At 41.8% G+C, this 26,452-nt stretch overlaps 1 protein-coding gene across 19 annotated transcripts in view; it reads right to left on the reverse strand.

Annotated features, from left to right (window-relative positions):
• The window catches only part of afdna (afadin, adherens junction formation factor a), an 82,183-nt gene that overhangs the window by 12,750 nt on the left and 42,981 nt on the right, over positions 1-26,452 (reverse strand). For 16 of the 19 annotated variants that reach the window (XR_013281062.1, XM_077509776.1, XM_077509777.1 and 13 more), the window contains 22 exons: positions 23,177-23,271; positions 22,846-23,096; positions 20,853-20,922; positions 20,648-20,771; positions 20,025-20,230; positions 18,976-18,996; positions 14,511-14,656; positions 14,293-14,387; positions 13,935-14,200; positions 13,607-13,750; positions 13,261-13,459; positions 12,390-12,496; positions 10,171-10,251; positions 4,391-4,456; positions 4,243-4,316; positions 3,273-3,391; positions 2,935-3,135; positions 2,767-2,858; positions 2,272-2,466; positions 1,926-2,073; positions 1,089-1,500; positions 704-954 (listed from right to left, as the gene is read on the reverse strand). Coding sequence is in view for 18 of the 19 variants with exons in the window: in XM_077509776.1 (XP_077365902.1) it covers positions 704-954; positions 1,089-1,500; positions 1,926-2,073; positions 2,272-2,466; positions 2,767-2,858; positions 2,935-3,135; positions 3,273-3,391; positions 4,243-4,316; positions 4,391-4,456; positions 10,171-10,251; positions 12,390-12,496; positions 13,261-13,459; positions 13,607-13,750; positions 13,935-14,200; positions 14,293-14,387; positions 14,511-14,656; positions 18,976-18,996; positions 20,025-20,230; positions 20,648-20,771; positions 20,853-20,922; positions 22,846-23,096; positions 23,177-23,271 (3,363 nt within the window). In the remaining variant the exon portion in view is untranslated. The remainder of the gene's footprint in view (positions 1-703; positions 955-1,088; positions 1,501-1,925; positions 2,074-2,271; positions 2,467-2,766; positions 2,859-2,934; positions 3,136-3,272; positions 3,392-4,242; positions 4,317-4,390; positions 4,457-10,170; positions 10,252-12,389; positions 12,497-13,260; positions 13,460-13,606; positions 13,751-13,934; positions 14,201-14,292; positions 14,388-14,510; positions 14,657-18,975; positions 18,997-20,024; positions 20,231-20,647; positions 20,772-20,852; positions 20,923-22,845; positions 23,097-23,176; positions 23,272-26,452) is intronic. The other 3 variants (XM_077509779.1, XM_077509790.1, XM_077509791.1) reach the window with 1 other exon arrangement.

Consider the following 26,452-nt stretch of genomic DNA (forward strand, 5'->3'; position numbering starts at 1 on the left):
GTCTGTTGACACTCGCTGTGACGCGCGCGCGCACACTATCCCGTGCCGTAAGTTCGTCGTTCACCACACTGCCTGTTTGTTTTTGTCCCGGTAAGGTTAGCTTGATATGTTGAGCTCGAGATGTCCGTAGAAAGCAACAACGATAATTCCTCCCCCTCCTGTTGTCGTATCTCGCGGCAAAAAAAGCCGCCGCCGCGCGTCACATCTCACTTGTACCATGTACCTTAGCTCCCGCCCGCCCGAACTACAATGCAAACGCACCCCCTCAAATGTCTCCTTCACTTTGAGCACGCAAATAACAGAAACAACGCAACATGCACATTTTTTGTTCTTTCTTTTTCTTTCTTTCTACAGAGCAGACACTTCTCGGAATGTAAGGAACGGATGTAAGAATTTTAGACTTGGGTAAATTAAATTTTAGACCTAGGATGAAAATATGGCTGTTTTTTTAAGACATTTTTTTTTAAGACAAGGCCTAAAATGTAACTTTCTGAATTTTAGACTTTTTTTAGACTTTTTAAGACCCCGCGGGAACCCTGTTTTTAAGAATGAGCTCACTTTTGTACAATATTGTGACCTTTTTTTTTTTAACCGCCAACCTCCCAACAATAGCGTGATAATTATCGTATCGTGCCCTTCATATCGTGATATCGTATCGGGATGTTTGGATATCGTTACATCCCTAGTGTCGAGGGGCCGCTACCTGGAGGATTGGAGGCGGGAGGCACGGCCGAGCGAGGCAGGCTGGCCAGCTTCTCGGGTCTGGAGGGGGGCTGCAAGGGCGGGTACGCGTGAGGGGGGCCCATGGAGGCTGGAGGGGGTGGCTGCTGGTGCGGGTGGTGGTGGGGCGGAGGAGGGGGCACGGTGCCGCCGTTGTTGTGAGGCTGGACGGGCATGACGGGGTTGGCCCGGATCTGGCCCAGCTTCCTCTCCTGCTCCCTCCTCTTCCTCTCCCTGTTGGAATTGTCACACATTTGTTGTAGATTATGCGGAATAATCAATGCGGGAATTAGGAGGGTGTAAAAATATTTAAAAAAATGAGTGGAATAATAATTAAAAAATAAAAAATAAAAATAACAGTGGAGTACCTCTCCTCCTCCAGACGAGCTTTCTCCTTCTCATACCAACGTTGTTGCTCTTCGCGCTTCTTGCGGTCGGCGGCTTGCTGCGCCGTCACCGAGTTGGCGGCGGCAGGCGGCGGCGGCAGAGGCATCTCGGCGTGGGGCTCGTACGGGTCGAAGGCGTCCGGGTAGGGGGCCGGCGGTGGGGGAGGGGGCGGCGGCAGGTCCGAGCGGGACGGCGCCTGGGCCAAGTGCGGAGGCACGGCGTGCGGGGTGTGCGGTGCGTTGGGCGTCTTCCAGCGGCCCGGGCCAGTCTTCTGGTTCTTCCCGGACGATGTGGACGACGCTGAGAAGTTGAGATGCTCCTGGCTGGACGTGGACGACTCCAGCGAGGACGAGACCTGCTGCTGAGGAAGCCAGTGGTCCCCTCCGGCGACACCTGAAACCCAGCAAAGCCACATCACAACTACAAGAAGGAACTTTTCGAGCCAACTGGATGCTCGGTAGTTGTTGACAAGCCTTGCAAAATGCAGAAAAATTTCAAAAGTGGGATTTTTCCATCAGAACTTGTGGCAATTTACAAAATGGAGAGTTGGCCCTTAATAGGAAACTGAAATACAGTTTGAAAAAATGTTTTATTGCATAATATTTACTTGGATCCACCCGGTTAAATCGTTCCAAGAATTTTAACAGTTTTGTGAAACCTCATATGCATTGCAGTAGCAAAATGGCCGCCCCCTGAGATGGATACAAATGGCTCGATTTTGCTTCATAACTCATATTCCACAAATGTAATATTAATCACAATGTCATGTTTAGACTAGTGAGGTCACATATAACATATTATTACTTTAAGCTTCTTACCCGGAGGTCCCCTCTGATAGTCCAGATCTCTGTGTTGATAGTCCATGTCTCGGTGTTGGTACTCCTGCTGGTAATGTTGCTGCATGCGCTCATCCGGCCTCAAAACTCCAGGCAAAGGGTACATGTCCTCCTGGGTGTGGTTGACCCGCTAAAGGTGGAGGAAAAAAAAAAAGTCAACATTTATATAGCTCATTTAAAATAAAGTAAACACTGCCCAAAGTAGTACTGCACATATTTAGAAAATTAAAAAAAATAATAATAAAATAAAAAAAATCAACAACAACAAAAAACAAAACAAAAAAAACAATCAGCGCCTAAGAAGCCCAAGTGTGGACCATTTTTGAACCTGCATGCTGTTATGGATGTTGTCCACCGAGGGTAGCCGTTCCCGGTCCTCCATGGCCTGCCAGTGCTGCGAGGATCCGGGCCCGGGACCCACCACGCGATCCTGGCTCTTGGATGCCGGGATGGTGAAGTATTCCCGGGCGTAGGTTTGCGTGGGGATGGGATACGCCTCTGGGCGCGGGGGCGAAGGCTCATCCTGACGAAGAGAAACAATAAATACTAAGCAGAGGTCCACAAAAAACTCCCACTAAAGACAGTGCTTGTATGTTAAGGATTCCTAATATTACATCATGCTGTTGTTAATGATAATTTAGTGATAATGCTTTTGCTGCTAAAATGCTATTTTGTCAAAATCAGGACGAAGGAAAGTGTTGACGCATAGAAACCATCGCAGTTTCCCACAAAATAGTTCCCATGGCGTCCTAGTGTCACTGTCACGCTCTTCTGGAATTCCTCAGGAGGGTGAGGTTGGCTGCCAGATGAAAAGAGCACTTACGTCAGCGCACAGGTTGCCGGTGGAGACGGAGGTGATCTTGGTGCCGGGACCGGCGGGATACACTGGCTTGCCCGCAGGACTTTGCCCCTGATCTGAGGACAGAACACATTGAGTTCATTGTGGAAAAGAGACAACTGGCGAATGTTCTCAAAAATTGTGCATTCTTACTGGCCACGTTGGGACTGGAGCGGTGGTCGGCCCGGTTTTTCAGGAGCCGGTCGTCCCCGCTCATCTTCTTTGGTTCGGGGTAAGCGTCCCAGCCAGCCTGCGGACTCTCCGGTGAGCCGTTCTGCACCGAGCTGTTGTACAGCTCAAAGCCTTCGCTCTTCGGACGCATTTTGCCGTTCTTCTCGCGGCCGCGATCTGCGGCTGCACAAACAGGAAGTGATGGTGAGTCATAGCATAGTGTGCAAAAAAGGGGGATTTTCCTAGATAGGAAAATTCCATTGTCGGTTTGAGGAAGTTGCTTTTGTGTTGGCAGGTGACGAAATGGATGCAAAGTGTACCTCGGGGCATCATGGGGCTGGGCTGGTTGAGGAGCGTGGCCAGGCCGTGGTAAATGGCTCCCTGCTTGGCCACCTCCAGCGTCACCACCGATCCCGTCCTGGTCATCAGCTCTGCCGCCCTGGACGAGCGCGCCCCACACAAATCATCAACTCGTGGATCAATCGGTCACATTCACAAGCACTTAACCGTTAAAGACGAGAACCACTGGATTTAAGGAGACATTATTGCTAGCATTCCACAAAATTTGAAATCTAAATCGGGAAAAAGTTGAACCCAAAAATAACTCAACTCATTGATGAAATAAAAATAGCACTTTCGCTACTGTACTTCATGAAAAATAATGAAAGAATGTATTTAAAAAGTACACATAAAAAACAGTGTGGCTTGGCCACTAGGCGGCAGTTTAATACATTCATGCAAACACAAAGAAAGAAGACTTTCACAACTACTCGCTGTCAACTGCAGTATATTAGTCTTTTTTTTTGCAGCATTTGTGTTCGATCCTCTGGTGATCAGATATTTGTGGGGGAAAAAAAAAATCTGAGATTTTATTTTAGGGCCATATTGTCCACTCTAAAACAGTTTATTACTAAAATACCTGGGAACACTATTTTGTGTATGTATTTTAAACAATGCGCAATACGTCTCCTTCAGAATGATGTGATGTTTTTGACTCACACAAACAGCAATTCAAAATCGTTCCCAGGCCTGAATTGGTGGGATGTGGTCAATTCACATCATTTATTTGTCTTTTTCCAGCACCCACAAAGCATCAACATAGCGCGTGCGTGTGTGTGTGGGTGTGTGTGTGCGTGTGTAGGGGTGTGCGTGTGTGTGTGTGTGTGTGTGTGTGTGTGTGTGTGTGTGTGTGCGTGGTTGAGGCAGACATTTCCGTCTTGGGTGTAACAGGCGTCAACAGACTTTTTGTGAGGTGCGCGCAAACACTGAGAAACGATGTGCAAGTCTTACCTCTCTTGCGACAAACCCACCAGGCTGCGCCCATCCACGCTCAGCAACTGGTCGCCGGCGGCCAGACGTCCATCCTACGCAGACAGAAAAAAAAAAAAATGCCTCAGTGTGTGCGTGAGCTTGCGTCCAACGTCACTGCGGTACCAACCATGTCGGCGGCGCCTCCCTTGACCACCGACTTGATGTAGATGCCCAGTTTCTCCTGGCCAGCGCCCTGCAGGAGGAAGCAAAACTCAATATGTGGATGCGGTGCCACCTTGTGGCCATTTAAAAGTGGTAGCAGACTATGCCAGTTTGAGTCCATAAATTGGCACATGAGTAAAATAAGTGTCTCTCCAAGTTGGGGTATGTTGATTTACTTTAGGAGCAGGAAGGTTGATTTTTACTGGTGTTCCTTCGCACTTTTCAAAGTTTTCAGCAATTTTCATTTGATTTGATTCCATTTGAATGAAACGAATTTGCAAAGTAAACGACTTTTAGTGCGCAATACGCACCTGAAATATTTTTATAGCATTTTACTTGGAGTTTTGGGATGTAATAAGGCCCTATGATTGTTTTTACTGACTTATTTTTCCAATGGTAGCCATTTTTTTGGCGTCTTTGTATAAGTGCTTAAAATGCATTTTCATTAAACGTTACTAATAGTTCGATGTCATAAACACCTAAGATTGTTTTTACTTATGACTTTAATACATAATTTTTCTTGTGATGATTAACAACAAAAATCTAGATATGATGCACCAATGATGTTTTCTTCTATAGTTTTTTCTTTTTTCTAAGATTCTTAACAATTAACTAAGTATGTAATACATACCTAATATATTTTTTACAATAACTTTTAATACATAATAAGATGAATTTCAGCTTTGTTGTATTGTTAGAGAGCTCAGTGACTTCCTGCAGCCGGACGTTGCGTTTGAATGACTCTGGAAAAGTAAAAACCAGTTGAAAATAATGACTTTTCTGTAAAAGTCACCTAAGAGGTTTTATTTTTTAAATATATTATTTTTAGTGCATAATAATTCAGATGTTTCTAATATTTAGTTAGTTTTTAACAAGACTTTTCTTAAATAATGTTATCTGACTTCCCCTTAGTCGATGTTTGCCTTTGAACAAGTTGAAAAAAATAACTTTGAGACAATGGCTTTTGTGAAGCAAAACAAAAACAAAACAAAAAAATATTCCAGAAGAATTGTTTCTTGTGTGTGTTGGACGTTTGAATGACTTTAAAGGAGCTACAAAGAGGACTGAGAATGAATGGTTTTGTTTTTCTGGTGTAATTTTATACATTTTCAATCTTGAATAAAAACTACATATTGTTCCAAAAAATATCAAATATTTCCTTAAAATACTTGGCCATTATTATTTTTTCCTTACGGGGCCCAGACACAAAAACTGAGGCACACCTCATAGCTCCAAGGTTTGTTCTGTAATCTAAGTCGAATGAAGCGCAACGGCCGGTTCAGAAACAACACTTATTAATTCCTACTTTTGTTCACTCGTGGAATCGTTCGGAGTAGGTAAACACAGGTTGAAATCAAGCAGAACAAACAGGAATTGTTTTGGCACACAAGTGTAACGCATTCCTCAGTTTGTCCGCAAAAGCCCAACACAAGTTCAAGCTGATAATTTGCACCTGTGCCTATTTGCATTGTGTCACGCGTGTTCAAACAAGAACACCTCAGGGCCTGAAGGTTTCTTCTTAAATATTTTCATGCCTCGCCCAACGTGCACTAAAAATACAAGCGCTACTTTCGATAATTGAACACAGACGCGGGTGAAAATTAAAGCCAAACGCGCGAAAGTGGCCGCTAATGAGACTTGGTGAGATGGCGCAACAACTTTTCCTGCACAGGAAATCAGACATCGCCCCATTGTTGCTGACCACATGGGGGTCGGGGGAGGCGGCGGTCTTTTTCCAAGCCATTGTTTCACTTGTGCAAGCGTTCCTTCAGGCAAACAAACAAACACACAAGCAACGCTTTGCTGCTCTCTTATTGTTCCATCCCTCGATTGTATAACCAAAACAAGAGTTGAGTGATGCACGACAATCCAAACGCACTTTTAGAAACAATCAACTTTGACTTAGAAATGCCCCTGCTAGCTTCATGCTAACACATAATGGAAAACACCATAGATTAGCATTTGAGAGTTGTGGTGTTATAACCCTATAAGCAACAGATATTTGAACACAAAAACGGGAATGTACTGCATTACATCAGCTTCATCAACATCATTGTGGTCTTTTTTTTTTTTTTTTTTAATTCTTACGTTGCACAATATTTTGTATTATTGATTCATCTTGTTCCCTCAATATACTATACATGTTTAAATTGCATCACTTTGAAAGTGTGCTTAAAGTGTCGGAAATGCTACACTAACATGCCTAGCATGTATTTCTATATTTTAGATTTCACTTATTGGGGGGGTTGGGGGGGGTGGTGGTTGTGTTTTGCAATGTAAAAAAAAGATATATATTATGTGTGTGTGTATATTGTATATTCTTTATCCTCTGCAAATAATCATTACTACAGATTATTGAGTCATTTACAATAGTTGAGCTGCAACACTTCTTCACTTGGCTGTATGACTATTATACGTCCCCTGGTGGCCAAATCACGCACACCTGAATGAGTCACAATGAATTTTTACGTTTTGTTTCATTGTGGGAATGCTGAAAGCATCCCACGTTATTCAGATTTTTATTATCCACACTATTTTTTGCCGTGAAACAACTCTCACATAATACTTCCGATTTACACCGTTCAAATTTCAACTTGCTTCAAAAATTCACGCCTTCCGGGGTCTATGTGTGATTCCACGTTACTTATATTACTCGCACGATTTAATGTTAAATATAAACTTTTCCTCATTCATTGACAATGGGACTGACATTGAACTTTTTCTAAGTCCCACTTTCCACGCCCAATTCATACATACAACTTCTCATCATTGCCAGCTCTCTGGTACTGCTCAATGGAGCACTTGGTTAAGTTAAGTATGTTGTCCAGTAACCAGGAGGTCTTGGGTTTGAATCCCACCTCCGACTGTACATTGCCAATATATCCAGGGTCATTATGCTTAGTGATATAAATGTTTTCCCACTGACTATCATATCAGGAAGTGCATTAAAATTTCACTGAAATGATTAAATGCACGTTGGCGTTTTCTTTTCTTTTTCTTTTTGCTTCAGATGACAGTTTTCAAAATAAATACGCAATTCGCCATGAATTTGAACAAGGCAGAAACTGGGTTCAAACCTCGCTTGGGCCACATTTGAGTACATACAATGGTTTTATACCAAGTTACTATCAGGTCAGGAAATAAGATTATAATTTTACTTGACATGATTAAATCCTACCTTAGACAGATTGCAGTTCAAGTTTTCTTTTTATTCATTTATCTTTCAACTTCAATTACAACTTCGTAATTTTCACATAATTTCTCTTTCAATTGACTTCATAAGCATTCAGCTTAGCATTCAGCTTTAAGCATTCCCACACAATTTCTCCAGAAATTGCACTGAGTCTCGTTATGCCATTGCAATTTTGTTTTTCTAAAGTAATATAAGGGAGACTAAACGGATTACAGTAACATTAAGGGGGAAACATGATTTGATTCAAAATTAATTTCCAATGAATATTAAATTAATACGTCAAGGAACAACTACCAATAATTGAATGGATAAATTGTAAAATGCAGATAGCTGCAAACTAAGTGCATACACATGCCAACTAAGTCTGTGTGCTTGCATGTGCACGTGTACACGAGTTGAACCATTAGCCAGGCGACCCTTAAAGCAAACAAAGTATAGCGAGAAACCAGAAGGCCATCAAAGCTGCCAGCTACCAACACGTGCAACAGCCGCACTTTATCCAACAGACATCAAAACACAATCTCCTTTTAAAGTCAATCCACCTTCTTAGACATCTAATTAAACATACCTGGTCTTTCCTGCCCACCACGGAGAACCACATGTCCTGGTCCACACTGGTCCAAACACGCACGCACATACACGCAAGCAATTCTTTGCCTGTTAACGTGCGCCGACAAGCTCAGTGGACTTCAAAAGCAGCATTTAAGCGCTCCGGTGCTCAAACACCTGCGAAAACAGGAGGCGCCGAGCCTAAATTCCAACCAGCCAAGTCTTAATAGTTGCTGAGCAGCGGCTAAATTCCTCTGCAAAAGTGCTGCGAGCCGGGACGCCGGTTGGTTGGACTGATGTCGAGCACTACTTTGCGCACACATACACACGCACACAGCAGGTTACGTAAGGCAAAGCTCAGCCCCGTTGACTGAGAATCCAAACAGCTGTTTCAAAATTCTCCCTACCTGGCGCTCCCATCGTATGCGCACGCACACACACACACACACACACCCGCACACCCGCACACACACACACACACACACACACACACACACACACACACACACACACACACACACACACACACACACACACACACACACACACACACACACACACACACACACACACACACACACACACACACACACACAGAGATAGATAGAGAGAGAGATAGAGAGAGTGAGAGAGACAGAGAGGTTAAAAAATAATCAGTGCAAAAAGGAGGCTTCCTCCAGACATCCTTCCTTCCCACACAGGAAAGCGGCGACCATGAGCAGGAAAGAGGTTTTATATTTAAACTTTTACTCACTGATCCACAACGATACGAAAATCCCTGCAGTACAACCAGGATTATTCAATTCATCAATTAATAAATGTTTATTGGGTTTCTTTTCATCATTAAACAGTAGCACCACCAAATAAACAACAATAGTCAGTTTAAACATTAAACAGTCATCGGGAAAACAATTATTTAGCATTACATTTTAAAATCAATTTTAGCCCATTATATTAGTGATAGACCGACATGGTTTTTTCAAGGGGAATACCGATATCAATTATTAGTTGTCAAGGAGGCCGATAGCTGATATTTCAAGCCTATATTCATTTATAGTAAAAGAGAAAATATTAGATTAAAATTTTAATTATACACTTTTTCTTTTAACTATAACCGTATAAATAATTGACAGCTTTGTTTTAAAATGATAAAAAAAAATTCGGGGAGCTTCCAGGGTCACCAGCATGTGTTAACTAAATTAAAAACTAAAAACAAAAAAAAAGTTCCCTGAAGTTTTCTACTATAAATAGTTTTCCAAAATTTCAACATATTTTAATTTAGACTTTTTTTTTTCTTTTTTTTTAATAAAAAGTGTAGCGAGTTCTTAGTGACAGCATAATTTATTTTCTAAAGTCTAAAATCACAAAATACCGCCAGAATTTATCTTGCGAGAGCAAGGTTAGGTAATTTCAATAAATTCATAAATGAAAAGTTCGCTGTAAATATCACTGAGCGACAACAAATGCATGTGAACTAGCTTATTTGGGGTTTCCAAATATCGGTACTCTATCCCTACATTATTCGATGGAATAGTCAATTCTCAAAATATTCAATAGTGAAAGCCCTGTTTACGATATGGTTAGCCTTATAGCATAATTGCACCTTTTTTTTTTTTAACTTCCTTTGAGTTTAGTTTGACAGAACTTGAGTGTGAGTGGAGCCTTGTGATTTAATGAAAGCCTTACAGATTCAATATAACATTTGGAGGCATAAATATTTGCTCAAAGAACATCTGGATGCTGTTTTTTTTTCTCACTTGGTGATTTGGTATTGTGTTTCACGGGCGAGTATTTACACATGTGGACAGTGATCCACAGCAGCACTTCAACAAATCTCCTCTGTTTAGTCTCTCGCACTTTTGTCAGACTAAACAGTGAAATCAGTCTCCAGCTCTGCCACGGCTAATGTTCAAGCATTCCGCTTATTTCCGGACCGGTCGCCAGCATTTTATTATTAAGAAAAGTGTTCCAGAAAGTTTCAAGAAGTCGGCACTCGGGCTTACCTTGGCGGCCACGATGCTGAGGCCCATGCCGTTGTGCTTCTTCAGCGTCACCGTCACCACCTCCGGCTCCTTCCTCATTGGCTGAGACGGCGGGTGGGAAGACAAGAAACGAAAAGTGAAGACAACAGTGAGTGACGGAGGTTCCTGCTGGCACCTCGGGGTAAATGCGTGCGTGTCGGCTGGACGAAGGAGGCGCATAAACAAGGGAGAGATGGCGCAGGAGGAGGAGGAGAACCGCTGAGGAACTGCTGGTTGCTGGATGGCAGTCAAGAATGGAAACCACACCATAGCTGCACATGCACACACCCTCTCTCTCACAGGACACTCGTACGCACAGTCTCTCATACACTCACACACACACCCACACACCCCAACACCCCCCCCCCCCCCACACACACACACACACACACCGCCTCTCGCTCTTTCACACTCTCTCGTACACGCACAGATGCGCAAGGTCGGGTTAGTGAGCGCGGAGGCCGAGCGTTACCAAGCTTTCCCACATCACAAGAGAAAATTTCTCTTTCAAGCGCCGTCCAACGCAAACGTGCTGGTGGCAAGACGGGAAAACAAGACGCCTGCGTCTAATTTGTGCGTGTGCGCGCGTGTTGTTTTCCCGCCTCCTTTGTCAGTGTTGTGTCATCGTGTGTGGCAAGCACAAGGAAAAGGCACGCGAGGCGACGTTTGGAACAGCCTGATGTGCGAGTAACGGGCGCGTGCAGTTGTTGACTCACTTTCACTTAAATCCACGGTGGCAACAGTCTACTAACGGAAAGCTTTTACCGTCGACATTTCCCGGACTTTGGCGAAAACCATAATAGCCGCTTAAATGGACACTTATGTGTTTAAGAGGTGGCCACTTGTGGGAGGGAAAACAAACGCCCACAATGTCACTCGGACGTTAAAAGCTTACGTGCAGGTCACGCAAACATAGTTCTCACGTAAGTAACATTTGAGTTGACATGGTTCACTTGGGGTTGCCATTCCACTGTAGTATCTTTAACTTTTCACCATATAAGGCTTTTAAAGGCGGGGCCTATCCTGGCGAGTGACGTGGATGTCGGGGGATGAGAGTTTAACAGCCAATTCTGTGTTTACAAATAACACTACATTCAAGCCTGATTTTATATACTTGGTTATTTTTTTCATCATTCAGATTTTGCAGGCTTAGCAACGACACTCTTCTCTCTCTGCACCATGTCGATTTTACAAGCTTTATTTTTATTTATTTTTTTAAATTAATTCATTCACTCCCAGCCATTTTCACTGAAGCAACAACATTCGATCACGGCTATGTTACTGCATTTTGACTGATTTTGCAAGGCCCACAGAATATTGTGTTATATTGCTATAAAAAACGTGGAACCAACAAAAGAAAGATTAGAGTCTCTTCTTTCTTAAGGAAAAAAAAAAGTATATTCCAATCTGTTTCCGTTTTGCAGCAGTTAGCATTAGAATATAGCTAAGTTTCATTATTACAAATCTGTTGAAAACACTGGGGAAAAGAGCTTGTTGCAACATGGCCCTGGTTGATCTCTTATACTCTGCTGCCACCTGCTGGCCGTTTTTTTGTATTACTACCAAGTAACTACCATTACTTTAAGCAACCTTTTAAGGCCAGCGGCTGCATCAAAGCCTTCTGTATGCCCTAGCATAAAAAAAACAAAAAAATAAATAAAAAAAACAAACATAAAAACCGTATAAATACGTTTTTGGGACCATGGCAATATTTAGAACGTTTTTATACATTTCTGGGAGCAAATGAGTTAACAGGGACTTTAACACCTGAGACTCCCTTCTCATGTCCTATTATCTTGAAAGAAATTGTAGCCATGAACACAACCATACACAATATCCCGCTTTACTGGGTTCTGGAAATGATGAATGCATTTCCAAGCAGTGGAGTCGTTTACATGTAATCCCTTCATCATCAACATCAAATGAAAAAGTCTCGCCATTCGGCCGCTATTTTAAATACACTGATGTGTTTGTGTGATTACGTGGCGTTCTGAAAATTGGTATAAAGACAGGGATTAAAGTGGCAATTACAGAGAAGGTGTGTGCACATTTTATTACTGAAACGCTCTCATTTTGTACTATAAGCTCACTCATGCGCTTAAGCGGCACTTTAATGTTTGTGTTTGTTGTGTGAAATCATAGCTCTTTTGATGGCAAATGGGACCACACACAGTAACGCGCACACGCTTCATGGTAAGTACCATGTCAGAGCTGTTGACAGCGGAGAAGTGGTTGTCGCAGTCGGCCCCCTCGAAGTGGACCGTCCACGTTCCGGGCGAGCGAGGGTGCGGCGTCAGCCGGCAGAAGCCTGGTGGGGAAAAAAACAAATGCACCCACGCACGGGAAAAGTTACACAATGTCTCTCATGCTTAACCACAAAATAACTAAAAGTTGTTAATAGCAGACCTTAACTCAACTATCAAATAGTCATTAAGACAACTGATTTTCAAATATCTATAATGCTCACATCAACAAGAGGGCACATTTGAACCATGATGAGGTTGGGGGGAAAGATTAAAAACATTCCCATAGAAACTCATAGACATGTCTGCTGTATTTGAGTTTTTTTCTGTCAAATATTTGAATTGACTCTTCAAATTCCAACCAAAAATCTGAATAAATACAACAAAATTTCCATTTACGGCGGCAAATGTGCAGTATTTGCTCATGAAACGGCAATGTTTAAGCACCAGAAGATGTACTTTCTGCCACCAAAATCCCATACACTATCACAAAAAATTTACCTTTAGGAACAGAATTGAAATATTTTTGGAATTAAAACACATTTGATCACAATAAAATGCTATAATGGATTTTTTTTTTTTCATGATAACACTGGGACAGGGCCATAATAAGGCAAAAAACAAAAAACAAAAACAAAAACAAATGTTGACCACTAAAATGGACAATTTTTACTTGGAATACTTTTTTTCCCCCCATAATTGTAGTACATCCAGGCTAGTTGCTCAGTCGTAACTGCAGCATTTTTTTTAAAGCTCTATTCTTGACTGACTGTGTCAAATATCAAACCAGGTCAATCAACTGTCATGTGTACGCAAGAGGCCTGCATACCTCTCTGCAACAGCGGGTCGAGGAAGTCCTGCAGGCCGTTGGGCAGGCTGCGCACCACGTCGCACGAGTAGCCGTCCTCAGGCAGCAGGAAGGGCAGCTGCAGGTCAGGGTCCTCCTGCAGCTGCACCTCGCGGCCGTCGCTACGTGCCAGCTCGTCCGCGGTGTTCTCCGCCACCGCCACCACGTGGTCTATCAGGTCCTTTTGAATAGAACAATTTATTATAAAAATAATCGTTGGGGGCCTAATTTCGATCGATATGAGGAAAGTGTTATCCTAAAACTTCACATTAATAACCCAAATGTTTTGGAATTAGCAACTAGCTAAGAAAGGACGTTGGGGTCTTACGGGCGGGATGTAAGGCTCGTCGGGAGCACAGTGGTAGTTGGTCATGAGCGCGTGGAGCTGCAGCGAGTTGAGCTTGAAGCAAGTGCTGTGGATGTTTTGGACGTCCTGCATGGAGTACTTGTCCATGGTCAGCAGGGTAGTGGCCTGGAAGACACACGTGTACACGCACAAGCCTTAGACTAGCAGGGTTTTTTTTTTTTTTTTTTATAATTAGACTAACAAATTAACAAGATTTTACCACTCTAAAATCCAAAATATTGGCACAATCGTATTATTTTTAGAGAATTCGGTCTAATAATTTCAGAGTACGAAGCAAGCGTGTGGTTACCTGCACGATGCGACTGAGGTGGCAGTCGGCGGCCAGCTCCAGGCCCTGCTTCTCGGCCCAGGCCTCGATGTGGCTGAGCTGCTGGCGCAGGATGGCGCCCCAGTAGTGGCAGCACAGGCCCGAATCGCTGTCCGTTACCAGCTTGTTGAAGAGCCACATGTTGATGAAGTGGAAGAGCTGCGAGAACAGCTGGATGGTCAGCGCCGCGTTGACGCGACACCGCCGCAGCAGCGACATGGCGCCCGTCAGCGTGTGCAGGACATCCTCTGAGAAGAAGAAAAAAAAAAAAAAAAAAAAAAAAAAGTAAATATTTGGCTATGGTATTCCAATCTTGAAAGGTAACGGTTTAATCCTTTACCTATCTTGGGTCTCTGGGGATTGTGTTCCTCCGGATCATCCAGGAAGGCGGCCATGTAGTTGTTGAGGTCGGCCTGCAGGCAGTGGACCAGGTACCTGCCAACGCACACCCACAAACGATTCATACAATTCACTCGCTTGTCGCTTTGTAGGAACATAAATTCACGTTTGTGTGTAACGGGACACGCTTTTTTTGTTGCAATATTGAGTCATACTGACTTGAAGGCCATCTGGACGAGGTGCGCCAGGACGTCCTGGGCGTCCAGCGTGATGCGGCTCAGGTCGCGGTCCTGCTTGATGAAGTTGAGCAACTCCGAGGCATTGGCCATCCAAAAGGCCAGCGCGCCCGCGATGTTCTTCTGCTTCTGCAAAGTCGCAAACACACGCAGAGAAAAAAAAAACGCCAAGGTGTTACGCTCGTATCGCTCCAAGACAGTCGGTTTCGGTGGCAGCCAAGAGAGAGTTGTTACTTGAAGGACAGACTCATGCCCAGCACACTTCACCACCTTCTCTCCCCACACAAAGGGCTGGTCATTACTGTCGGCCAATCAATTGAAAGGTCGGGGGCGACACTAGTGACCAGTCCTCCAGTCACAACATCAAGTCCCCAGGCAGTAGCCAAGTCCTCCTCCACAAGCACAATATGTTTTGTATTAATGCTCATCAGCACCACCTTGTGGACATCTGCATTTCCTTCAGAATCAATACGTCAAAATACACGCTTCAAAACAGATCTTAGTGGCTTTTGGATTAAAACCCACCCGATTACGCATGAGGCTAGGGCTGCAGCTAACCGAGATATTTTTTGAATTCATTAACCGAGGAATGACTTCATGGATTTTTCAATTATTCAGACATACAAACAACAACCTGCGATTGGATGGCAACCAGTCCAGGGTGTACCCCGCCTACTGCCCAGAAGTCAACTGAGATAGGCTCCAGCACCCTTGTGAGAAATAAGCGGTCAAGAAAATGGATGGATGGATGGACAAACAACACCACAAATGAAAAACTATGCATGTAAGGTGCAGGTATTATTTGTGTCCACTTGGGGTCACCTAAAAAATGACGTCATTTTGCATCAAATTTTTTTAATCGAATGGTTTTATTATTTTGAATAATATTCACAAGTTCAAATCGGGTGGTTAAATTAGCCATTGATGTACAATAAATGGCTTAACTCATTCACTCGCAGCCATTTTCACTGAAGCAACCCCCTACGATTAGAGCGGGCACTTTTTATTTTTATTTTTATTTTTTATTTTTTATTTTTATCATTATCATTTTAAACTTTTTTATGTTAAATTTTTTAAAGTTTGTTGAATAATGTTTTAAGATTGTTAGTTTGTAACCTATTTTTATTTATTTTTCTTCCTCTGAATGTTAACTACTGTTTCTTGATGCTTATGTGTTGTCTTTCCTCGTGTAAAGCACATTGAGTTGCCTTGTGTATGAAATGTGCTATACAAATAAACTTGCCTTGCCTTGCCTTGCCTACGCTCCTGGCTGTTTTACTGGATTTTGACTGATTTTGCAAGGCCCACAGAATATTGTGTTCTATTGTGTTCTAAACATGAAACCTACCAAAAGATAGATCAGAGTCTCTTCTTTCATCAGGGAAAAAAAAAAAGGTATATTTCTCTCCGTTTCCGTTTTGCAGCAATTTGCATTAGAATATGACCAAGCTTCATTATTATGCACAAATCTGTTTAAAACAGTGGAGAGCCTTTTGCAACATGGCCCTGGTTGATCTCATACTCTGCTGCCACCTGCTGGTCGTTTTTGTAATAACTACCATTGCTTCAAGCATTCTCAGTTCAGAGGATGCATCAAAGCCTTCTGTATACTCTAGCATTAAAAAAATAATAATAATTAATTAAATAAATAAATAAATAAATAAATATAAATACGTCTTTGGGAGGATGGTAATATTTTAAATAGAACGTATTTATACATTTTTGGGCGCAAATTAGTTAATCATGTTTGCTTTTTTTATAGCAAATTGTCCAAAGCATTAAACTTTGACACCATTAGAAAGCATAGGCAAAATAAGATTACATTAGACTATATTATAAGAATATTTTTTCCCTCAAAATTCTACACACAGGCCCAGTACTGCCAATGTGAAAATAAGTTAAGATTTTTGTATTTATTTATTTATTTATTTATTTTTTAACAGTTTAGTCATCTTGATATGGAAATGTAGGAGGACATGGCTTGCTATCTGAGGAAATGATTGCTTAATATAATCCACCAATTAGAGCGGGCACTTATCTATCCCTACCCACCTTGGGGGGAGAAGAAAGTCAAACAAACCAAAAACAGAAGACAAATGAACTCATCATTGGGAGCAGCCGGGGGGTTGTTAAGGAGCCGAGTGCATCCAAAATGAAAAGTAAAAAAAAAAAAAAGGAATAAGAGACAGATGAAGCGTTAAGAGGCGGATGAGTCTTTCATACACAAGCGTCACGTCACACAAGACGCAAGGATGCAACCACTGCACAGGGACGAGGATTTGGTTTCAACCCGGCCGCTCGGGATTCTTTTTTTGGTTTAGTGGCAGGCAGGCAGGTCCCGGAAGCTGAATGGAATCATTAGTTGGTGATGACGTCAAGTTTTTCCGGCTGTGGAAGGCTGCGTTACCGTCTTGTACACTAGCACCTTGACTTACGAGATCAATTTGCTCCATAACCAAGCTCAGAAACTAATCAACTTCAAGTCTAAATATCATATCAACTTTTGGTATGCGTCTTTCATCAAGAAAACAGAACATAACACTTGTACAACAACATGATAAAAAGAGATGGTAAAGTAAAAAAAAAAAGATTTCTTTTATAAAGTGCAACTACTGTCCATACGGTTGTATGTGTGTGTTGGATGTGTACCTATTTCTTTCACTTCACTGTGTATCTGAAGCTCACTGGTAATTCAAATTTTCACTTGAAACAAAACATAATATATCACCAAAGTGACAACGCGAAAAACTACTACTCTGGAGCACTCATAAGCCAAGGGACCACTGTATACTGGTTGTTTTATTTCACATTTCTGTTAGAGTGGCAGAAATAAAGAAGCAGCAGCAGCGGCGGCAGCAGCAGCAGCAACAACCAATGGGGGTTCTTGTGAAAGAAGCACGGAAAGGACAGAAAAAAAGAATAAGGAAGAAGATATGTGACAAGGTTGGACGACATCTAAGCCTACTTAGCATATTTATAACTGTCAATATTGCTGCAAATTATCAACATTTTTGAGGGTTTAATTAAGTACGATTTTCAGACCAGTAAAATAATATTTTCTGTCATCAATGCTGTACAATTAATTGAATTTTAATCGTGATTTTGGCCTCCACGATTAAATTAACCTGAATCAAGCACTTTCTCAACCAGTAGTCAGCCAACCACTAGAGGGTGCACACAAGCTTTACAAGGCTTCATTTAGCTGCCTACAGAATAAGCAAGCACCCCTGCTTTATCATGACGAGAAAAGACAGTACAGCAAAAAAAATAATGAAATTAATAATAATTTAAAAAAAAAAAAAAAAAAAAGTAAAAAGAAGCACTTTTGGCAAAAAACAAAACAAATTAAAACTACAAGTCCCACTCAAAAAAGCTCATCATTATTAGCTGAATTGGAAAAATTAATAATTAAATAAAACGTCACTACATATTAAAAAACAAAAACAAAAAAACATCCCAAATGATATCACAATGACTTTTGTTTTTGACACTTCGAAAATGCTGACAACTCGAAATTTGTATCAGGTTTGATAAATCGCAGCGCATGCTGTACTTGTAAGAAATAGTAGGGGTGGGACGATACGGGTAAACCACGATTCGATACTGTGGCGATATTTGGCTCACGATATCGATAATATCACGATACACGATATCTACGATTTTTTATATATTGGCAAAAAAAAATTTTAGCAATATATCACGATATGTGACTGAAAAAGCCAACAAATGGCCATAAAAAGGAAAATGTCTAATTATGCATTTATTCAATGCCAAAAATTTGTACAATGTACAAAGTTCTGCATAGTGCCTCACTGCCTCTGAGCCTTTTAACTGTAAACATTGTAAAGTGAGACAAATTAAAGTGCATAAACATTTAAAACATAACACTGCACAACTGGACATATTATATCGATATCTACCGTCATTGTATCGATAATTTATTGCAACAGAGAGCGCAACAATATATTGCGGTATCGATTTTTTCTCCCACCCCTATAATATATATTTTTTCTCTTTTTAATTTGTGACAACGTGACATAAGACAAGGTCTTCTGACTGAGCAATTGCAGTCACTCTTACACTAAAAACAAATCATCTCATGATTAGAAATAACCTTGGATAATGAGCCACATGATGCTTCATAGCACTGTTTATTTCATGACATGTAGCAGCTGCATCTGGTGACGTCCCACTATATTATAACAGTATTTTGGATTTCAAAACTGCATTTGTGCCACATACAGTAGTAATGAGTCATTTGTTTTGATGCACTAAAATGGTCGTTTGATGTTTAAACGTACTTAAAAGTATGATGACAGGGAATGACATTCCGAAGGTGTATATGAGCATTTTAATTCATTTAAAAAATATATTTTAAATCGCCCACCCTGGGAGGAAGAGAGAGAGTGAGGGAGAAAGAGTGAAAGTCTCATGATGTACTATCCTACCTGATCCCCTTCAGGACTTTCCTGCATGGACGGAGGAGGAAGAGGAGGAGGAGGAGGAAGGACACATTCACAGGACAGAGAGAGAACACGTCAACAGCTACACTATGGTAACACACGCACACGCACACACACACCCACACACCCACACACCCACACACACACACACACACACACACACACACACACACACACACACACGTGGTCATGGTTGACAACGACAAGTTTGTCCTTTGTCACATTCAAATATGACAAGCAGCGTTTTGTTCCAAGGTCCTCGCAACTGTAGAAATCATTTGTGCTCAATTAGGGTTGCGCTGAAGTCTGTCCTAGCTAACTGAGTGAAAATGAAGAGGCAACATTTTAAGGAATTACAAAAAGTAGCTACATAATTAACTGCGAGACTTATGACTGCATGAGGAATTTCAACCTGCTCCATTCCATCGCATCCAAATATGGTCAATGTCTTTTTTTTTTGGTCATTATTAACGAATTAAAAGTAATGAAACTCTGTGGGAGCCATGTGGCATGTTGCATCAAGATTGAAATATAGTTTTAGACAATAAGTCAAAATAGATTCAAATAATTTAACTAAGCTTGTTTTGTTAAAAATGGATGGCTGTAATATTGAGAAACAATTTTTGTGAAGATGATGCAACATGATGTATCAAACAAATTAGAAATTTTTATTTTCGGAAAAGAGAGAAGCAAGTGCCTTGAAATAACAGCTTGTTGGCATGAAAATAAAACTGAATTGACCTGAACTAAACTTAATCAAATTGTTGAATTAACAGCCAAGTCCTTTTCTGTGCTAACTGGGCTATCAGTTGCCATTCATAAAATAAACCGTAAACTCTCCATACACACATTTGCACATTAGCTTTTTGCGCTACCGGTGACAGACGTACAAACGACAACTGGCGTCACAGAGGTGAAGTGTGGACAGACAGACATCTAAATGTGAGCTTGTTATACGCAAAATGACAAGTGAAAAGTGCGGCGTACGCAGGTCGGACGCGGAGGACAAGAGGACGAGCGTGACGAGCACTCACCTGGATGACGCCCTCCATCATGCTCACCATCTTGTTGACGATGGCGATGACTTTGTGCGTGCGCTCCGAGGGTGACATGTCGGGCCGGTAGGTGGGCGACAGCACGTAGCGGCACGCCATGTACAGGACGTACGTGGGCGACAGCTTGAAGTGCACCGTCGAGCTGTTGGTGTAGTTGATGATGGCCGACAGGAACGTGTCTTCGGCTGCGCACAAAGTTACCAAGTCGTCAAAAACACACACTCAGTGGTGTTACCTCCACTGGGGAGCTAATTTGTGTAAGGGCTGGGCAATTAATTAACATAGTCAGGATTTACTTTCAATTAGGGCTGGGCAAGAAATAAAATTAATTCGATACAGTCATTTTGTCATCGTCATTTTATTTTATGTAATCGTCCTGAATGAAAAAAAATAAATAAAAAATGTTATTTTTTGACCATATCTCCCAGCCATACTTTCCATAATTTTTTGATTTTTTTGGCAAATTTAAAAAATAAAAATAAAAATAAAATAAAAAATAAACAACTAACCACTTTTTTTTTTTTTTTTTTTTTTTAGTAAATTTGAAAATTGTCTTTAAGCCCATTTGGCCCCGCCTTAGTTTGTGTCAAGTTTTGACTCACAGTTTTCTCTGAACTCGATGCTGGCCGGCAGAGTTAACTCAGGCCGGTCGGCCGAGCCATCCTGCAGCTCGCCTCGGATCATCGGCTTCACCATCCCGCGCTCCATTTCTAGCTTCCCCGAGCTCTGCATGTACACACGCGCGAGTGTGACCTCACTTGCTTTCAGGCATGTCAAGTTCCCTCATATAAACCGTATGTGTGTTACCTTGCTGGTGGGCATGGCGGCCCCACTGTGGATGTCTCCCTGAAGGTCAAAGGTGGTTTCGGGAACGCTGCTGCAGCACACATACAAAAGCAACACGTGAAGACTGAGGACGTCGCATTGGGGTCAACAGGAGCTCACGCGCAACCCAGGTACAAACCAAACACTGTATGGCACAATTCAGTACAGTACGTACACTAAGTAACTGACAGGGAGGTGCATGTCCCAACTCAGCTGAGAGGGAGCAACATTCAGGAAAACATAATGCCCGTGTGGTAATAATTAGCACAAAACTTTTCCATGCGTTTCTCGGTCAGGAAGGCGGAGACACTTGGAAAGCATCCTGGCACAAATCGCAATTCCGTGGGAGGCGAGTGAAAAGATGGCAGCAAACAACGTCATGTTTGAGGAGATACACGCATAGTATTCTATGTGCACACACCCGCGCACAATGTTTGAGGCGTTTGTATTGGCTGTAAAAGAAGAAGATGCCACTGTGCTGTTCCAGGACACACAGCCAAACGTGACTTCCAGCTGTCAAAAGCTGCACAGAATCAAGTTTTAAATTTGTGGGAGGGGAAAAAAAAATACTAAGTAGTGTTTAAAGTGACAAATTCGATCACTCCACTTTCCCAAATAACTCAAAGAGGAAACTCAAGGAGCTTGTTAACATGTCAAAAGTCTTCCGAAACGTACACGCAGTATGGCTCTATCGACATGGAGCTACTAATTGTGACAATCCCCTTTTTTTTCCTTTAATGGTCATGTTACATGTGAATGTACAAACCTGTTTCCATTCAATAGCTCCTTGGTGGAGGTAATCAAGCCAAATAAAAAAAAGCGATGACAACTCTCAATCCTCCGTCACTGCCATCAAATAGAAATCCAAAGATTTTTGTTGCTTTTCATTCTTGTGCTCTCATTCTTGTCGGCCGCGTAAGTGTGGGAACCGAGGAGGAGGAAAAAGATGAGGAAGACGACAAGGCTCCACCCTGCACCACGTTGATGAGATTAGAGGGTCCGAGCAACCTTTGCTCTTGGTCTCCTCTCATTTGCTCTGAGCCGTCGCTCCCTTCATCTCAAACCTCATCATCGTCTTTATATATTAATATTTAATGTTGAATTAAATATGCGCTGCGCAAGGGCAAAGTTGTTTCAAGTAACAGTTGTGACTTTTATTTGACTTTAATTTAACCCCACATGAAACATAAAGTTGACATTTGTGGCGATATTAGTAATGTAGCCACGCAGACGGGTCATTTATTACGTGTGGCAATGACGTGACGTCATCGTTAAGAGAGGTTGTAGCGAGCAGTGACGGGAGTCGTGGCGGAGTGTCAACAACGGAGCCAAGTGCTAGCTTAACTCATTCACTGCCAGTCATTATAGAAAATTTTTACATTTCCAATACTCACGTGATATTACATTCAATAATTATATATAAACCGAATCTACCAAATAACAGAATAGACTCCCTAATTTTTGTCCCGTCCCGTTCTTTTATAATTGACAGCAGAAAAATGTAGGTTTGCCAAAATACAGCCATTTCTCCCATGGACTCTGAAACTGTGTTTATTTCCTATAAAATGGGGCAATGATGTCATCTACCGGTGGTTGGGCATCAGTAAAGTTGTTTCCAAGTTTGATATTTACAGTGGAGCATGCTCAGATTCGCCCCCATTTAGCACCGCTCTAAAAAATACAATTGACAAGTATACTTGTCAAAGGCAGTGAATGAGTTAATTGACATCAGCTTTCCTTGTCCTCAATTCTTCACTTTTAACACGTGAGAGGGAAGCGAGCAGGCAATTCAACTACCGTTTCAGTGTCAAACAAAACATTCCCACACGGAACACCCCACCGTCCACAACGTTCCGTAGGTGAATTATGTACAACCCACGAGGTCGCCGTCAGATGAGGAGCTCGAAAAGGCTTTGAGCAAATAAAAACAGTGCTATTAATTCTACTTTTGACTCCAAGTAGTGTTTTTCCTCACCCTGACTTGTGCCTGGCGCGCATGATGGCGGCCGGCTCCCTCTTGGCGCCCTGGTCGTAGAGCGGGTCGACGAACTTGAAGACGTGCGCCGATCCGAAGCGCAGCGTGGCGCCCGAGCGCAGCGCTGCCGTCTCGACAATGCGCTGGCCGTCCACGAAAGTGTCGGCGTCGGGGCCGTGCGGCGTGACCGTCACTAAACCCTCGCTGTGCGTCAGGTTGCAGTGGTGAGGCAGCACGCCCGGGCCCAGGAGCTGGCGGCGCACGTGTAACCGTCACAAACCGGCGGAACGGAAATTTGAGCGACGGGGAGGACAATTTCATCCTGGGTTACCTGGATGGCGCCGTCCTCCGTACAGTCAGAGCCCACCTCGGTGATGCTGTGCTGGAGGCGGTACAGCTTGGGTTTGTCGCGCGAGTCCGACCCATCTGCAATGTGACGAGGCACTAAATTATGGGTACAACTTCAAAATATTCATTATCATGAAAAAAAAAAAAAAGCATAGAAGTAAAAACTACTAATATATAGAGGTGGGAATCTTGGGGCACCTCACGATTCGATTGCGATTACGATTCAGAGGCTACGATTCGATTATAAAACGATTATTGATTTCCCCCCAGGCAGCAGAAAAAAAACAATGTATTTTGGTGCTTTTAATGTTTCGTACATTAGTTACAAAAATAGTACAAAAGTCCTCTCAGGCCAAAATAAACTACTATTTCAGTATCAAGTTAACAGTTCAAAACAGTAAATAAAATACTCAAGTCCTCATTCTGTAACAACAGCTTTTAAGTATATTCAGTCTTCAACAGAATAAAACATAGCATTGAGCAAAAATATATTATTTTTATCCACTCAAAAGTGCACTGAGATATAAATGAAAGACAATGTGAACTACTACTTCAATACAAGTGCCTAAAAAAAAAAAAAAGTGCTTTCCTGCTTTTTAAGTTGTGTAAAGATGAACATGTAAACATTAAAGTTTCTCAGAGGTACAACAAAAAAAAAACCTCAAGTGCTTTTCTGCTTTTTAACTTGTGAAAACATGAACGTGTAAACATTAAAGGGATCGTTCGGCTTTTTTAACATGAATCTCAATTTGATCCTCACCTCCCGTGTGTGCGATCAGCACTGACTTCTTTCTGACAGCGTTCGGTGACACGCGTTCATGTTCGACGTTGGACGAGAGGAAAATAGACCAGCAAGCTGGCTGGGGTCTCGGAAATAAAGCGTTTTTCTTCTAAAAAAAACTATTTGTTTTCAAAAGCGTGATACATTTCCACCACAATACTCTTTTCTGAATAAAGTCAGACGCCATTACCGCCAGCCACTACTTTTCTGTTCGTTCGTTCGTATCACTGCGCGGCGCCCTGTAGAACGCTAACCGACGCACTGCAGCCAGCTAGCTGATACTTCCGCCTCAAGTTGTTTGCCTTTTCGGAGCAGGTCTGATCTGACGAAGAGGTGGGTTGGTCAGCTCAGCCATGCTTGTTGTTGTTTTGAATGTCGAGGCGTGAGTTGTGGATGTGTACTCTCGGTCCGTCCCATTAAGCGTCCCGAAGACCGCGCGCGCTACTGCGTTTCAGTTCCGCGTACTTTTCGCTCCGGTCCACTTTTAGTTTCGGTTCCCTTGGCATATTTATATAATCGGAATTTGGACTTTTGTGAATCGTTCTCGATTGTTCCACGGCCGAATCGTGAATAATCTAAGAATCGGAAATTTTGCACATCTCTACTAATATATAACTAAAACATTTTCTAATGAGTAGATTAACACAATGGGTACTTCTGCAAGCCTCTGACAAATAGTTTTCAGACTTGGGTGTGAATTTCTCGCCCTGTCTGCGGATATCATGCGCGAGCATTGTGTACGTGAAGAAGTTTCATTTTTCAGCCACAGGTGGCAGTAGCGATTTCGTCAGCAGTGATTTGTCCTCTGTAGTGGACCTTTTTAAACCTGAATATCTCCCACCCAGTGCGCACGATTGAATTAACTCCTTTTGTGCTCTCTCGAGAACATTCAGAGCTTTCCAATGATACCAAATATGTAGGGGTGGGGCTTCCCTTAGTGCAAGCACTTTTTAGGGAAGAGGAACAGTAAGTGTATAACACTTTTCATTGAACAAATTTAGGCTTTAAATGTTGTTAGCATGTGTTCTATAAGACTCTTAAGAACACAAAGTATTGTTTGAATTATTTTAACTGTATTTGAGCCTAGCATTTAAGTTTTAAAAAATGTCCTCTGTAGTAGACATCATAGCTTAAAGGGGCTGCTGCCGGATTCGCTCAGGAAAATGCACTTTTTAAATACAGGATGTACACACTTTAACTTTCTCTCAGTCTACACATCTGTGTTTTTGTTAATGTTTTGTGGTAATTTCGTCCTAAACCCCCACCTCCCCAGCCTGTATTTTACCATTTTGTGTTTGTTTTGTAAACAGCAGGACGTTTCAGGGGAAAGACAGTGTTTACAACCCTCCAGCCAATCGCAGAGCGGGGGGTGGCGTGTCGCAAACGGGGCCGGGCGAACGTGTCAGCTGCGTGACGTCACTCCCGCGGCAATTTGAAAGCACGCATGGATTTTTTTTTTTTCCCCACTCACTCACTCACAGAAGCTTACGTGTGTGAATGAGTGAGTGGAGAAAACAAATCTGGACGAAATTACCACAAAACATTAACAAAAACACAGATGTGTAGACTGAGAGAAAGTTAAAGTGTGTACATCCTGTATTTAAAAAGTGCATTTTCCTGAGTGAATCCGGCAGACAGCCCCTTTAAAAATAAAAACTTTTTTTTTTCCAAAAAAATTTCGTTTGCAGTATTCCAGTTACTTCACAAAGATTGGGGAATATCAAAACAAACATGATTGGACAATATTTTTTTTTTCCTGGTAGTCAGGAGGATATTCAGTTTTCTTCGTTCAGTAGAAAATGATGACCTAAAAATGAAAACCATGTGGACGTTATTTTCGACAAAATTTTTATAATTGTTATTTAACCAAGAAAAAAATGTTTTTATTTTATCCTAATACTTGATTTTATCACTCATTTCATAAAGTGAAACCCATATCTCCAAAATGTCTACTTTCCAGGAGTATCTCAATAAATATGATATAAACTAGAATATCATGGATCTTTTCAAAAAGTGAAATTCATTAATCACAAGTTAAAATATTGCATGATTTCAATATGTATAATTTCAGTGATTATAGCTTATAGCTACTAAAACCCCAAAATTTACAAACAAAATTACAAACTCAAACATAACAGAAAAAAAACAATGAGTTTGACTTTCTTGATAGAACTACTTATATTATTGACCTTTTGTCAAATATTCTGATTTATTGAGATGCACCTGTATACTTGCAGCCTATTATATCATTGCATATTCATATGCACCTTTCAAATAAACAATACTAAAAATCAAAACAGGTGGTTGGATGGTCTGATTGGTTAGTCAAACAAAGTTTAGTACAAGCAAAAGGAAGAACATTAGCACAGTGAGGAGAAAGGAAAAGTTGACTTCTGTGGTGAAAGGGAAAAAAAAATGAGGTTTTCTGATACCCAATCATTTGCTCTGAGAGCTGCAACTAAAAATACTGCAAAAATA

Source organism: Festucalex cinctus, chromosome 21 (genome assembly GCF_051991245.1).
Source record: "Festucalex cinctus isolate MCC-2025b chromosome 21, RoL_Fcin_1.0, whole genome shotgun sequence".
NCBI classification, from domain to species: domain Eukaryota; kingdom Metazoa; phylum Chordata; class Actinopteri; order Syngnathiformes; family Syngnathidae; genus Festucalex; species Festucalex cinctus.